At 37.8% G+C, this 16552-nt stretch overlaps 3 protein-coding genes across 13 annotated transcripts in view; 1 reads left to right on the top strand and 2 right to left on the bottom strand.

The window, feature by feature from the left end:
• Positions 1 to 41: 41 nt before the first annotated feature.
• Positions 42 to 4778, bottom strand: LOC127182103 (protein NLRC3). Its single transcript, XM_051137216.1, has 3 exons — positions 2923 to 4778; positions 133 to 306; positions 42 to 45 (listed from the first exon to the last, which is right to left on the bottom strand). The coding sequence occupies exons 1-3, from the start codon at positions 4344 to 4346 to the stop codon at positions 42 to 44; spliced, it is 1602 nt and encodes a 533-aa protein (XP_050993173.1). The 5' UTR covers positions 4347 to 4778.
• Positions 4779 to 9060: 4282 nt separating this feature from the next.
• prkab2 (protein kinase, AMP-activated, beta 2 non-catalytic subunit) lies at positions 9061 to 13907 on the top strand. 5 transcript variants are annotated; one of them, XM_051139340.1, is made up of 8 exons: positions 9061 to 9218; positions 10456 to 10640; positions 10920 to 11077; positions 11179 to 11272; positions 11364 to 11478; positions 11653 to 11786; positions 12529 to 12597; positions 12679 to 13907. In XM_051139340.1, exons 2-8 carry the CDS (start codon positions 10488 to 10490, stop codon positions 12754 to 12756), a joined length of 801 nt encoding a protein of 266 aa, XP_050995297.1. In that variant the 5' UTR covers positions 9061 to 9218; positions 10456 to 10487; the 3' UTR covers positions 12757 to 13907. The 5 variants fall into 5 exon arrangements, with proteins under 5 accessions (XP_050995297.1, XP_050995281.1, XP_050995263.1 ...); XM_051139324.1 differs by lacking the exon at positions 9061 to 9218 and adding an exon at positions 9601 to 9679; XM_051139306.1 differs by lacking the exon at positions 9061 to 9218 and adding an exon at positions 9639 to 9716.
• Positions 13908 to 14705: 798 nt separating this feature from the next.
• The window catches only part of wu:fj49a02 (myomegalin), a 37961-nt gene continuing 36114 nt past the window's right edge, over positions 14706 to 16552 (bottom strand). For all 7 annotated transcript variants that reach the window (XM_051139129.1, XM_051139121.1, XM_051139113.1 and 4 more), the window contains one exon: positions 14706 to 16152. In XM_051139129.1, the coding sequence (XP_050995086.1) occupies positions 16028 to 16152 (125 nt within the window). In that variant the 3' untranslated portion in view covers positions 14706 to 16027. The remainder of the gene's footprint in view (positions 16153 to 16552) is intronic.

The following is a 16552-nucleotide window of genomic DNA, read 5'->3' as shown; positions in this document are numbered from 1 at the left end:
CCTCCTTATACACACAGTCAGATCATCTACAGACACACAGATCACCTACAGACACACAGTCAGATCATCAACAAACACACTTTATCATAGTGACCAGTTAACTGTAAATTATCTCTTATATGTTCTTAATACCTCAGTATCTGCAGCTGACAGTTTGGACTCTTCAGTCCATCAAAAATAAACTTTACACCAGAGTCCTTCAGGTGATTGCTACTCAGATCCAGCTCTCTCAAGACAGAGTTTGAGGATTGTAGAGGTGAAGACACAATTTCACAATGCTGGTCTGTGAGATTACACCCAGAAAGCCTAGAAGAAATGGGGGAAAAAAACAATAAAGACAAGTACAGAGGGTTGCCAGTTTTCCGCCCTCAGGGCCAAGGACGAACTCCTGACAGAGTGATGATCTGATCAGTTTATCATTCAGATCACTTTATTTCTTCAGCTAATTAATATTTAAAATTTTGCAAAATGTATGTAACACAATTTTCTGGGGGTATAAAAAAAATTAAGTTTTGAGAGACACTTCAGACAGCTGTGCATTTTGTGTGTTTCACAATTATGATTATGATTATTATTATTATTATTATTATGAATATTATTATTATACTGGATTAAATCCTTACAACTAAATTGTTTATATGAAAAATATTTCCCATTATTTGGTGCTTGAGTTGCAGTAGTTTGAGTCAATGGTGCTCACAGGCACAGTAACTTGATTTGCTTTTTTTTTTTTTTAAATTTTATTCAACGTCACAGCCATTCAAGATCAAATGAGACATGTTAAATAAATGCTTGATATGTAGTCTAAGCTTTACAGTAGGAGACAGAGATGAAGTCACATATAGTGCCCTCCATAAGTACTGGGACAATTAAGACAAATTTGCTTTGTTTGCTGTGGAAACAAGAAATCTGTAAATATGATTAAAATATGAATCTGAGACAAAACTACAGAATGTCTGGTGTTTACACATCAGATAAGGAGATTAAACTCTAAAAGAGCTGTCCTTTTTATTTGGTAAAAGGTTTATATGTTGAAACACCCAATAATAAAACATGACATTCTATAATTTGTCTTAGATATTTAGTCATATTTACAAATGTCTTGACTACACAGCAAACAAAGCAATTTTGTGTTTACTGTCCCAATACTTACGGAGGGCACTGTATGTGCAGGTTTGCAGCAGGTTTGCAAGCAGGTGTCTTAGGGATTTAAACCCGTACCACTGACATTGTTGACCAGCGCTCCACCGCTAGACCATTGATGAATTTTTCCTGAAATGCCCAGAAGAACCTTTTCCAGTGGCATGTTTACAAGAGAGTAACTCTTCATTCCTCTCACTTCACAATAATAAAGATCATCAGTGGTGTCATGCATATCATTGTTTTGAGGAGACAGTTCTGGATTGACTGTAAGATATGATGCTCTAGTGCTGGATTTGTGTTTATTATAGTCTTCAAATCCTGATCTTATATAGAGGCCTACTTTTTATAATGACCTTGACTGACAGTGATCGTGCTGCCCTTTAATGTGTTACACAGTGTAAATAATAATGTATTAAATGGTACAATCTTATTTGCCACACCTTATTTCTGTGTTTGGAAACTAATGTTGTAAATGAATCATTCATGTACGTGTGTGACCTGTAAAATGTAAGTTTTACTCTTTCTTATTTTGGACATTAATTTGATCACAATGCTGACAGAGTAAATATGTGTTAGAAAACTAGACATAAATGATTCATAATATTCCCATTAACAGTAATCCACTATCATTTAATTTATTTTATGGCATATGGCAGACCTCTTTAAATGTGTAATAATTTGTGGTGTCAATTAATTTAAAAAAAAAAAAACTAAACTTTTTTTTTTTTTTAAAAATTCTGAAATTACTTGATAAATCGGTTCTGATAAATCTACTGATAAATCTACTTTTATATTGCAGTAATTTCACAATCAATCTTAAAATTAATGTAGAAATAACACTATTTGTTTAATGCCATTTTTATGACTGAAGGCAAGTATTGCTGACTCTATGATTTTTATTCCCCTAACATTAAAACATTACTATAACAATTTAACATTACAGTAGCCTATAATTGAGAGCTATCAGTTTTTATCAATGGTATTGACCGTCCCTTTGCTCCACCTGCTGGTGATTTAATGAATGAGATTCACATATGACTGAGTTGAATTTAAAGGGTTAGTTCACCCAAAAATTAAAATTAGCCCATAATTTACTCACCCTCCAGACATCCTAGGTGTATATGTAATAGTTGCTATTAATTACTAGTAATAATTACTTTAATCTAGCTTGCGCCGACTAGTTGTACCCCGAAGCAGCTCTAGACTGATGACGTAGGACGTCGGGGTCGCACATGCAAATCTGTTTACAGGAGCAAAGGAATCGAAGTTTCCTTACTTAAGCAAAGGAAAATCAGTGTCCTCTTGGTTTATATCGAAATCCTCTGACATTTTCATTTACAAATCTTCGTTTTGAATTTCTAATTTGTGACCGTTGTTTTGTTTGGATCTCTCCAAGAACCTTTCATGTCCGTTACTTCCGCGTGGCGCATACAAAACCTCATTTATTATGTCATCTGCCTGGTGTAAGCTAGATTAAAGTGATTCTTATGTTTATATATGGATGTTTTTCTTACAAAAATGCATTGATTCGCTTTATTATGGATGGATGCACTTTCTTGGACTTGTTTTGGACTGACAAGGAGAAACACCCGCCCATGCAATGATAAAGCTTGTAAATTCCAGGATGATATTTTTTATATAAATCCAGTTGGATTCGTCTGAAAGAAGAAAGTCATATACACCTAGGATGCTTGGAGGGTGAGTAAATTATGGGCTAATATTCATTTTTTGGTTAACTAACCCCACCCTATTTACTTTAGTTAATGATTAAACACTCACAGAGCTTTTCTGCAGTTGATCACAGCTGGGATCAGTCTTCTTCTCCCCTCATCTGATGTGTTGTATTTCATGAGGTTCAGCTCATCCAGCACCTCCTCTGACATCTGAAGCATGTAGGCGATTGTTGAGCAGTGAGCAGGAGAAAGATATGTCTCTGAGTGTTTGTCTGATTTCACAAACTCCTGAATCTCTCTGGACAGAGTCTGATCTTTTACTTCCAGCAGACAGAGGAACAGATTGATGGATTGACCAGCTGAGAGATGACGACTACGATAATAATATTCATCATTACTATTATCTTTTATCATCTGTTTAATGTCCTGTGTGGTTCTCCTGATGCTCTCTGAGCTGTTCTCTGTGTGTGTCAGTAGATCCTGTAAGAGTCTCTGATTGGACTCCAGTGAGACGCCCAGCAGGAACCGCAGGAACAGATCCAGGTGTCCATTCTTACTCTCAAGAGCTTTATCTACTGCTGATATTAGTAGGTCATACAGAGAGTCATTATATCTGTAAAATGTTAATTCATGCAGTGGCTCCTTGTTCTTTGTTAAATAGCAGTAAAACTCATAGAAAGCAGCGAGAAACTCCTGAACGCTCAGATGAATGAAGCTGTAGACCTTCCTCTGATGAATCACAGATTCCTCCTTAAAGATCTCAGTGCAAATCCCAGAATACACTGAGGCATCAGTGACATCTATGCCGCTCTCAATCAGGTCCTCCTCATAGAACATCACATTGCCCTTCATCAGCTGTTTGAAAGCCACTTCAGCAAGTTTCACAATCACTTCTCTTTTGGACTGCAGGAGTTTCTCTGAATCTCTCTCTTCATACTTCTGATTCCTCATGTTGATCTGAATCAGCAGGAAGTGGATGTACATTTCAGTCAGAGTTTGAGGGATTTCTGCACTCAGATCTTCTTTCAGGAGCTTCTGAAGCACAGTGGATGAGATCCAGCAGAAGACGGGGATGTGGCACATGATGTGGAGGCTTCTTGCTCTTCTGATGTGTGAGATGATTCTGCTGGCTTGATGCTGGTCACTGATTCTCTTCCTGAAATATTCCTCCTTCTGAGGCTCACTGAATCCCTGAATTTCTGTCAGACGGTTGATGTATTTGGAGGGGATCTGATTGGCTGCTGCTGGTCTGGAGGTGATCCAGATGAGAGCAGAGGGAAGCAGCTCTCCTTTCATGAGGTTTGACATCAACACACCCACTGATGAAGTCTCAGTCACATCACAAACTTTCTGATCATCTGAAAACTTAAGTGTGATTCTGCTTTCATCCAGACCATCAAAGATGAACACAACTTTACAGTCCTTTGAGTCCAGATCTTGAAGTTCGGGATGGAAGTCCAGCAGAAGTCTGTGAAGACTGTACTGATGATCTCGGATCAAGTTCAGCTCTCGAAATGGAAGCACAAACATGAAATCTACATCCTGATTGGCTTTTCCTTCGGCCCAGTCCAGTATGAACTTCTGCACAGAGACGGTTTTTCCAATTCCAGCGATGCCTTTAGTAAGAACCGTCTTGATTTGGTCTTTTTACTCATGTCCTGGTTCAGGTGAGGCTTTAAAGATGTCATTGCAGTAGATTGGAGTGTCTTGTGAGTGTTTTGTTCTGGCTGTTTTCTCCATCTGAAAAACCTCATGTTCTTCATTCACTCCTTCACTCTCTCCATCTATGATGTAGAGCTGTGTGTAGATCCTATTCAGGAGGGTTTCATTCTCATGGAGTTTCAGTCCCTCAAATAATCTTTCATACTTTTTCTTCATGCTGGTTTTAAACTGCTCTTTGATTCTCTGAAGGACATCATCCACTGGCTGATGAGAATCCTGGTCTCCAGTCTGATCATCTCTATTCACTCTGCATTTAAAAAAAAAAAAAAAAAAAAAAAAAAGAGAACTGATTAAATAAGTGGTCAGCCAGTGTTTTACATTTTTCACATATTGGCATTGGCCTTTAAGTTTTTCTGTTTGGCAGATATGTTCCAGACCTTTATTTTGACAGTTTTTTTCTGAGTTATAAGAAAGTATGATAACAACTGCTTTTATACTATTCGTTACTTAATTGGAAGAACATACAGGAAAAGGGATAAGTAATTGGGGTCAAAGGGTCAGATAGGTATGAATAATAATAATAATAATAATAATTTTTAAATCAACATAACTGAGAATTTGTTTGATATATAAAAATCATATAGCATCAATCATGATTGGGGACATGCACACATTATATAAATTATTAGTAAATAAAGTGTATATCACAATGGTAGTATTAAATTAACACTTATATACAAAACAAGGACAGTAATTAACATATAAGATTCATATATAAGATATAATAAATAATAATAAATAATAAAAATACACACCTATTTGATAAGAATTAAAAAAGACACAGACACGGAGAGACCACATACAGAACATTTGGGAGAATTGAGACAAGTGGGGGGCTGTTAGAAGGATTTCTTCCTCTGGTGGGACATGAAGCGGGCTTCGGAAATGTGGGCCAGAGCCTAACCGAGGTCAGATCTGGTCTGACCTCTGGATCCTTGGATACCTAACATTAGTAGAGCACACACACCTAGGAGGAACAGCCCTAGAGCTTCTAGCCCTAATTTGGGAATTTGTTGCAATAATTTCAAGCAATTTTTAAGCTTTGTGGGCCTTGGGGATCGTTTTGGAAGCCATGGGACATGTCTGGGCAAATCCTAAAGCGGGCAGTTGAAGTGTGTGCCAGTGCACAACCTAGTTTTGGACTTTGTCTAAGCTATGGAATTTTTTGAGCCCCTAACCCCTAACCTAACCCTAACCCTAACCCTAGCCCTGAACCAACACTCGGCCTAAACCTACCGTTCATAGACCTAATGACTAAATCTAGTCCTGAACCAACACTTAGCCTAAACCTACCGTTTGTAGACCTAATGACTAAATCTAGTCCTGAACCAACCCTAAGCCTAAACCTACCATTTGTAGACCTAATGACTGAATCTAGTCCTGAACCAACACTCGGCCTAAACCTACCATTCGTAGACTAACACAGACTGCTTGTTTGGGTTGGGGTTAACCCCTAATCCCAAGCATAAATCCCTATAGAGAAAACAAAGTAACAAAAGATTGCATAGTAAGGACCATTAAAATGGATAAAGTCATACATTAAAAATAAATAAATAAATAAATAAATAAAAGATCTTCATAATAAGAAGCCATAGTATCGATTATAAACGACAATTGTTAACGATATTGGCAGTATGCACACAGCCCACAGTTTTACCTGTTGTAGTTTTTTTTTTTTTTTAAAGTTGTGCACGAAATGGACACAGCTTCGCACATCTGTCATTCCCGATCTCTCTCATGCTGCGTTTAGCAGGAGCTGCTGTTCGGCTGAGATTGTTTGCAAGTCTTTCTTTTTTTGATGGGCATCATCTCAGTTTAGTACGTGAACAGGGCAAAAAGATGTGATCGCAAAACAATCAAGAAAAAAAGGCATTACATGCAAATTTTTTACATGTAAATTTATATAGTTGCCAGTAGCAACCTCAATAAAAACTTCACTCGCAAATTTATATTTTTGATTTGCTTTGTTAATTTCTCCAGCCACTGAGTTTGGGGCACCCCCATCTATCTGACCTGAGCTCAGGTAAGCAGTAGTGAATACAAACCTACAAGTGACTGACAGGACTCTTCTGCTCCTCAAAAATAAATAAATAAATAAATAAAACCACACCTAACATCAGTTGAACAGAGAACTCATTGAAGAACAACAGCATTCACCAGAAAGCTGTTGACCCAGTGAAGAGATCACAGATTAGCCTTTCATTCAATGAGGGGAAAAATAAATTAATAATAATAATAATAATAATAATAATAATAATAATAATAATAATAATATTATTATTATTATTATATATATATATATATATATATATATATATATATATATATATATATATGTATGGCAAGGGTCACTGTATCAATTCATATTTAAAACAAAGACAGAAATCAAGATGCCCAGTAGACATGTGGAGACAGTAAATACTTAAACATACAGTCACAGAAGAGGTAAACTGACATTAACAAACAGTTAATGCAGCTATGAATCAACCATCACTAAAACTCGAATCTGCAATCTAATTTCCTGTCACTGAGTTTGGGGTTCCCCACCTATCTGATATCCAAGCTCAAGAAAGAGGGGTGTATTTACACCTGTACGCAACTAACTCTGTTCTGCTCTTTACCAAGCCATCGACCCAAGGCTGCACTGAAGACATACACATCAACAACCATAAAGCTGTTGTCCAAGACAGCAACTCGCACAATGTTCTAGGTACTGTAAGTTTAGTTAGTCAAAAACCCCTGGATGACTCTTACCTAAGCAGCTGTCGACTCCTGGAAAGAGCTCATTTGACAAGGAGAGATGTCTTTCATAAACCCTTAAAAACTCCTGTAATCACACAAGACCTTCATCAGGACCCCTCTGAAACAAAATGATTAATATAATAAATTATTATTTTTTTTAAATTAAAGAACTTTAAACAGTTCTACAAGCCAAATATGCACTAAAACATGAATAGATATATACTTCGATATTAATGGTTGACATGACTTCAAACCTGTACAAGTTAACATGACAATTCTACATCAGCAAAATTTAAAAGCGGCTAATGATAAAGACAAGAAAATCTTAATGAATTGCAAAACTTTATGATAAGGGTTACATTTATAGGATAAGTTACTTTACTCACTTCCAGTGTTCACAATCTGCAGGATAAGTCTTTGTGTGTCTGAACAGCATGCACTTCATTGGTAAAATTTGGTAAGCAATCTGTGAATGATAAACTCATAAGACTGTTATGATTCTGTGCAAACTCAGATGGTTTAGTTCAAAACTCATGAACTCCCCAATTACTCACCATTTCATCACTGACATGATTTCAATTTAACATTAAAACATTTGAGTTATTTTTTATTGTACAAAACCAAATAATCTCAAAGTTTAGGTCTGACAAAACAAATGCTTTTCAACCCATTGATACACAAAGACCAGCCCTTATTAGAAATGCAGATCAAATTTAGCTCATGGATTTTCAAGAGCTGTGGAATAAAACCCATATCAGCTTTGTCTACTCACCCATTACCGGTCAAAATGAAGCATATGAAATACTGATCAACAATTAATCCTCAGAATCATAGTGCATCACTTGTGTACAAAATAACCTTCAAGTCCATTCAGAACACAGCAACATTGAGTCTTAAAGAAGAAAAAGAACTGTGTAACTCTAGTTACTCTCTGCTGAGGAGGTTCAGTGACAATCAAACTCCCCGCAGTTTTTTTTCTGCTTCCACCTCTGATAGTTGCATTAATTAAATAATGGCCTTTAAAGTTGTCAAAGTAAAGTTCTTACCAATGCATATTAATAATCAAAGATTAAGCCTGGATATGTTTACAGCAGGAATTTTACAAAATAGATTCGTGACACATGATCTTTACTTAATTTCCTAATGATTTTGGGCATAAAAGAAAAATCTACAATTTTGACCCATACAATGCATTTTTGGCTATTGCTGCAAATATACCCGTGATACGTAAGACTGGTTTTGTGCTCCAGGGTCACATGTATTCAAAAATGGCAGATATCTTTAAGAAAAATAAGGTCCACTCACACTCACACTCACACTCACACTCACACTCACACTCACACTCACACTCACACTCACACTCACACTCACACTCACACTCACACTCACACTCACACTCACACTCACACTCACACTCACACTCACACAATCCCATCTTCACAAAGCTTTTAATCCACCAATCACCATTTCAGACTGACTCTTGTTAGTTCAGCTAGTGGACTTTTATACCCATGAGCAAAACCATTTACAGACATGCACACAAACAGAAATTAAATTCACCAAATAAACAAACCTCAATATTAAAAGCTTTTTGTACATGCCCTAATTAAAATATATATTACAAAACAATAGATTCTTCATTGTAAAAATAAACACACACACAAACCAATAATCCCCTTTATGCTGCACACTTGGTTTCCCCCGTCTCCCATGATGCACCACAGCAGAGATATAAAAGTTAATTCCAGGAGTTGCTCTGTTTGATTTGTGCAAGTGTCACATTGGGTTCTCAAACGGTCTGATTTAAATTCCCAACATAAAACATGCTTTAAACAAGCTCAGTTGTGACTGGACCAAGATTTATGTAGTTGACATTTTAAAAGAGCCTCGACCTGTTCAAAGTAAAAAGTTAGGGGACGTTACAAACCTTTACCTTAGGTAAGGGCTGAGCAACTTTGATCCTGGAGAGCCACTGTCTTGCAGAATTTAGTTTCAACCTTAATCAAACACACCTGAACAAGCTAATCAAATGTCTTCAAGATCAATAGGAAGCTACAGGCAAGTTTGCTTGATAAGGGTTGGAGCTAAAGTCTGCAGGAAACTGATCCTCCAGCCCTGACTTAAGGTGTTGTCCACATTTCCAGTGTGCCACTTTACTTGTCAAATTCTTCTCTCTCTCTCTCATTTTTTTTTTTTTTTTTGAACGCCATCAATTACACTTATTCATGTTTGCACTATGAAAAAGTGCATGGACCAGTTTTAGTTTTATAACGTAATTTCATAATATATCTGTGTAACAATTTGTCAACAAAACAAATGTAAAGGATTAACAGCCAGAGAGCGTTTCGTAATCAAGACCTGTCTTGGACCCGTCGGCTCGCCGTAGCGGTCAGGTTGAAGTATGTTGTTAAACTTCGGTCGTTCGAGGCAGTGCAAGTAACGTTAATGCTTATTCTTGTTCAACTGCGGCATTGATCGCGCTGTTTTACATTTTACTTTACGGCAAACACTTTAACACATGCCGTTCACATTGTGACAGTTTCTTCTGAATGTGAGTGAGTGATTAATCAGCATGCTAACAGCTAGCAAACTCGAGCTGCCCATCGATAACACTTATATCACTTATGTAAACAAACATAATATCTAAATATAACAGTACATGCTCATCCTGTAAGCGTTTAACAGCGGTCAAATATTCATCTTGCTTTTAGTAGTGCTTCAGTAAGGTTTTTGGGGGGTTTGTTTTAGTCACATACAGTAACTTGAGATGTGCAGTGACAGTTTCTAAGTTAAGGGTCAAATCTTCTTTTCTGAGTCTTTCTGGCTCGTAGAAATGCAGCAAGTCGCGTTTTGTTCGTGAAATATTTACACAAATAAACAGGTCTGCAAGATCAATACTAAACATTTAATAAGTTGTCGAAATATAAAGTAATAAATGTTCCTAAAATATGTGTATTCATCACTGTGCATCACCCTTAAAAACCAGTGATAGAATATTAGCTTTTACTAATCATATTTATGTTTAAGATACAGAAGTATGAGTCTGTTGAATAAACCTTCACACGAATAACCCTGTGATAAAGTGTTTGCCTTAAATATATATATATATATATATATCCTCAGTAAAACGTACTCACCTCAGGAGGAACTTCACAATGTTTGTTTGTTTCTGTAGCAAAGGCTGATTGTACAGAAATCTCATCCATCATGGGAAACACCAGCGATCGTGTGTCTGGCGATCGGCATGGAGCGAAAACGCAGCGCTCAGACAGCGGAGGCCACAAAGACCTGGAGCCCAGCAAAATGATGGACAGCACGGACGACCCCAATATTTTCAACACACATGGACCAGAATCTAAAGTATGCAAGAACACATGAAAGTAATGCTGTAAACACATGGCTTTGTAAAGCAAGCATTAAAGCTTAAAGGGCTCATACACATTTGTCTGTTTTACATGATATTTCAATATCATCATCATAACCATCTTCCAGCTTCTCTCTTACAATTAAACAGAGTATTTATATGTAAACAGTAATCAAGTCTGTTACATAAATGACCTCGGTTATGATTGGCTGACCTTCTGTGACACAGCACTTAATTCACAGTCATTCGAGTCAAAAACATCTCTGTTGTGCCAGGCCGTGGGTGAGAAAGACTTTGCTCCAGATTTAGATGACATGGTGAAGACGGGTCCGCAGGCTCGACCCACAGTGATCCGCTGGGCCGGAGGAGGGAAAGAGGTTTACATCACCGGCTCCTTCAACAACTGGAGCAGCAAGATCCCGATGAATAAAAGGTATCTGTGCGCTCGTCTTTCTACAGCGTAAACCGTCGTAATGAACGGAACGTCGCACACATTTTTTATATGTAAAAATGTTTTCTCGTGTTTTTTTCAAGCCATAATGATTTTGTAGCCATCTTGGACCTGCCTGAGGGTGAACATCAGTACAAATTCTTTGTTGACGGCCAGTGGCTTCATGACCCCGCTGAGGTGACTATATCTGCTTAATGGTCTGCATTTAAACCATAATGTGTGGCTGAAATCCTTCCTTTAATTTGAAATGCATGTGCTTTTGCCTCAGCCGGTTGTCACCAGTCAGATGGGCACCATTAACAATCTGATCCACGTGAAGAAATCAGATTTTGAGGTGTTTGACGCGTTGCAGGTGGACTCTCTCGAGTGCTCTGATACGTCAGGTGAGAGCATCTGTCAGAAAGACACAGCAAGTTATTAGTCATGTTGTAATATCGTCACACAAACACCTGTGTGGATATAAAACCACAGTCATGGATGTTTGTTAGAAAGGCTGGTTCAATATTTAAGATCCAGCAAAAAAATCCAGTTTTAATGTGATGCGGTTTTGTGTGTAGATCTGTCCAGCTCTCCACCTGGGCCGTACGGACAGGAAGTGTACGTGTTCAAACCGGAGGAACGCTTCAAAGCGCCACCCATCCTGCCGCCTCACCTCCTACAAGTCATACTCAACAAAGACACCAACATATCGGTGAGAATCCTCTCTGTCTTACTGCCATCACTATTTTACATATAGTATTGATAAAGCACCCGGGGAATACTGGTAATAAAACTAATATATCAGTACATAATTAATGGGTCATGAAACCTCAAACCACATTTTTTGAGATGTTAACGGATATTAGCAGCTTGCACATCACCGAAATCTTGTCAATTTGCTTTTTTTTTTTTCTTTTTTTTTCCTGAGCCATTTGTTTTCTGTTTTGAAAAACGAAGTTGATACTACATCAGTAAATATGTGGTTAGCGTGTGGGTTAGCCGTTGTCTCAACATGAACTCTTGGTTTTTCACTCAGGTTTTAATATGCATTAATCTGTATAACTGTATAAGTGTGTTGTAGGCCTGTTTTATTGGTTGTTGTCTTCTCTCTTTTTGCCCTGTACTCCCACTTTTTTATTTCATGACATTTTTAAATAAATATTCAACAAGATGTTCGGTATATTTTTTTATTTGTTTTATTAATGTGCTTTCTCTGTCAGTTCGATTAAATTAAAAAGTGAATTGAACTGATCCCGTGAGCTCTACCTTAAAATTTGTCGTTCCTGCATCTTGCTTTTCTAAATACAAATATATCAGTGTGGACCATGTCAGTCCAGTAAGGTAGATAAATGTCTTATTGTGTAGTTCTGTGTATGAGGCCGAATGAAACTCCTCCATTTAATTTAGTTGGAGACTGGTAACTGTCGTTTAACAGTCTGTTTTGCGTGTTTCAGTGTGATCCTGCCCTGCTGCCAGAACCCAACCATGTGATGCTCAATCATCTGTACGCGCTCTCGATAAAGGTACATTATACACCTCTATATCAACCGTGTGCTACCAAACACACTCTCATGTGAAGGTAAAGTGAATGTTTTCTGTCTCAGGATGGTGTGATGGTTCTCAGCGCAACTCATCGCTATAAGAAGAAATATGTGACGTCTCTTCTGTACAAGCCTATTTAATCAGCTGTGGATGAAACATGATCTACAGTCCGCATCCACTATAGTCCAGTTTGCACTATAAACCCATGACAAATACAGTGGATCTGTCAGCTTAAGACTTCAGCAGTACTCTTTGTGTGTGTGTGTGTGTGTGTGTGTGTGTGTGTGTGTGTCCTCTCATCATACATTCAATACAAGGATTTCTAAAGTTCCTGTTTGCCATCTTAGGTGCAGCATTTTGCGATTACAGTCTTGAAGGCCAGAATTTAATCTGCCCGACACAGTTTATAGATTGCTGTTGATCAGGATTCATATATTTGAAACCTGCAGACAGAAGGAGTTCATGAATACAAATGAGTGCAAGTTCATTTTGTTTCACACCACAAATGAACAATTGAATGTAATGATTCATTCTAAGATTTTTTAGTTTATAGTCTCATAACTCATTTTGTAAACCGAAGTAAAGACATGTTTATGCGTCTGTTTTCAGAACGAAAGGAAGTTTCAGCTAAACAAAGCAGCGTTTAGTATTTGCGGTTAGGATGAACTGATGGATGTGCTTTAAACAGAGTTGCGTTATGATTTCAAAAGAAGAAAACTGTAAGGAAGGACTGAACAGATTAAAACACATTTCCAACAGCATCACAGAATGGCGCAAATACGTTTTGAATTGTGTGTTTTGCCGAGTTTTACTGCATGTGGTTTGATGCTGTCAGACGAGCACTTTAGCTGTGTTTCCCTGTGGCAGACAAACACGTTTTATTTATTTTATCAAGCATGAATGTATTTTTTACATCTGTTACAAATATTCATTTTATGCTAAATGGTATATTGGTTAAACTTATGCGGACCCCTAACCCTAACTGGCTCCAGTTCTGTTCCAGTGGTGTTCAGGTCTGGTCTTTCTGGCTGGAGTCAGTAAACGGTCTCTTTCTGCTCATGAATCCTCCACAAGCTCCCAAAACAAAGCTGGGAGAACAGAACGGTCTGTTATTGTGCGTGTATCGTGAAGAATCAATTTTCAGTAGAATTACTGGAATAGACAGACCTGTACACCAAGAATGGGGCGTCCACATACGTATGGCCGTAATATTTATAACGTTTGTATTAATTTCATTGTAGTGTGAAATGGTTGCTTTTCTAGTCATCAATATTAAATGCTGAAACAGAAATGTGTTTTGTGATCTCATTATGAATTTTGTAACGCTGATGAGGATAATTTCCATTACACTGATGAGGTTTTCATTTGTTTCCTGAGTTGAATAGTGTGGCGTTGAAGATTTGTTCACTCCAAAGATGTTATCAGTAACTGTATCATATGGTGCAAGTGCGACTTCCCAAAGAAAAGATTCTCAAAATATGAATTTCATGGTATAATGGCATCACCACAGGTTTACATGCTTTTCAGGATATTATTTTGAGGGAAAGTCCACTAACTTGAAGTGTTTTTTTCTCCTTTAAATGTACCGATAATTTATTTGTTGAGCTATGCATTAAAAATGATGAATGTTTTACTTCTGAAATGAATAAAGTGAACCATTCTAGCCTATTTGATACTGTTTGTTTGTTTACATATTGTTTACATTCATGCAGCAATCATAGGCAAAATGAAGACGTATGCATTTCTATTGTTTATTCATGTTTAAACTCCAAATGCAGCTGTAATAATGCATGGCACATTTTCATCAGCTTCAGACACAGAGTTTGATCGGCTCGTGTCGGCAATCTCTTATTACATTACACGATAAGGTCGGCAACCATGGCAACAAATGAGTCTTCAAGCACTATATACATACTATACAAATTTCAGAACCGACATGTGTTGCTTATTTTTCTCTCGACCTGAATTCAAGTTTCTGTTCCCCACTTTGGCTTTGGTATTTCATCCAAAACATTCCTGTATCCCATCAATCCCTCCGGTTACTTTTCATTTGTGGTTCTGAATAAAGTGATACGAGACCCAAACACTGTGGAGCGCTCACAAGGCCATTTAAAGATTGATATTGCATTTCTCTCTGAAGAGCATTCACTTACATGGCTGTTAAAAGGCAAAGCAGCATTCACTTACAAGCTTATGTTTTCATCCTATGCAAGAGATTTGAGGCAAGGCAACTCTGCAATAATTTAGGCAACTTCTACGGTGTAATGTACACAGTAAATGCATCTATATGATGTTTCACATCATGATCAAATGGCTATTGCACAGCTACCCACGTTTTAAAAATTTGCATATTCTATAGCGAATATCGACTAGATTGACCCACACCGCTAAATTAAAACAACAGGAAGGCCTATATGTACAGTTCGGAAAGAAAATATACAGCACAAATCTAAGAAACATCTCTGATTGTGATTGGCTACGTGATCGTGACATCAGCAGCTCTGGTCCCACCAATCCCCTGCCAAAGTTTGCAATCTCTAGTTCAGAAATCTTCAACACCGTCACTGCAGGAAAAACTGCTCAAATCAGTGTCAGCTTCAATTTTTGCAAATACAGAAAATCAGAAACTTTCTAAATTGTGTCCTCAACTTATTTGCTTGCGAACAAAGTTTGTATAGCTCTGGCGTAAGCGGCTGCCAAGACACCCAAAGCACTCCTACACAATTCTCACAAGGCTGTTACAATAGTGCTAGTAAACATGGGTTACTTGAGATCAGTTTACATACAGAGGTCAATATCAACAGCAGAAATGAGGGAAATTAACCGTGCAAACTTTGGCATGTTTGGTGAACCTCACCTCACAAAAAACAAGTGTACTTTCATTTTATGGACCTCCATCATGCAAATACTAAACACAACATTCCATTTCAATCAGTAGCACTGGACAATGATGACAATATCAATAATCATACTAACCCTAACAGTGGCACAATGTCGAGCGTGACATTCAATGAAAGCACATGAACGTATTTCACATGCTTTATTTGCCGTTTCGTCTCACGGCGCTTCGTTGGCAGCGGTCAGCGCTCAGAACGGCTCGCATGCTGGCAGGCTCTGTGATCATTACCTGTTTTTTTTTGCCAAAAAACCCTGAGATGCTCAAGGGAATTCTGTGGCAGTCTGTTAATATCTCAGAAAGTAAAGAATGGGTTTCCTCTCTGTCTCGTGGCAAAAGATAAATACTGTCTTCTCAAACCGTGAATCAATAGGCATCTGGATTTTAATGGCCCACTGTTAAAGGAAAGAGGTAAAATCACACAGAAGTGGTTGTGACAGAAGAGGGTAAGGCGGGTGACTTAGAGGTGTTGACCGGTTGTGTCGGCTGGTTAAAAGGGAGGCAGAAAGCTGAAGTCACTCCCTGACACGCTTCTTGGCAGGTTGCTGCAGATTGGCTGTTTCCACGGCGATCGCAGAAACCGCAGGGGTCACGCGACCCCAAGCAGGAGAACCTGCGGATGCGCCTGTGAAGACTTTACCTGAAGAAGAGTGAAAGAACCGTATAATCAATCCCGCTGATTATCAATATCACAACAGAGAAAGTGGAGATGTATTTCTGAGGTTAATACACACACACACACAGTCTGAAGATTCTGTAATGTTTTTGAAGTATTTGTAAATAATATTCTGAATGTGTTGATTTGTCTGTTAGCACATGCTGTAGCATTCAGTGATGCACCGCAATTTTTCATGACAGAAAATATTCAACCAGTTCTGTAGGGCTGAAATTTCTGACTGAAGCACCGATGTTTAATCTGCACGTCTCCAGTGTCCGTGTCTGTTTCACGCATTCAATGTGGATAAACTACAGCATGTTTACTGTGTGAATGCTAGTGCTGTATTAATATGCCCTGTATTACATATTCATTATAGTTTCAC

This window comes from Labeo rohita, chromosome 2 (genome assembly GCF_022985175.1).
Source record: "Labeo rohita strain BAU-BD-2019 chromosome 2, IGBB_LRoh.1.0, whole genome shotgun sequence".
NCBI classification, from domain to species: Eukaryota; Metazoa; Chordata; class Actinopteri; order Cypriniformes; family Cyprinidae; genus Labeo; species Labeo rohita.
The sequence above is the reverse complement of the archived record's forward strand: the minus strand, read 5'-3'. Positions and strand labels throughout refer to the sequence as shown.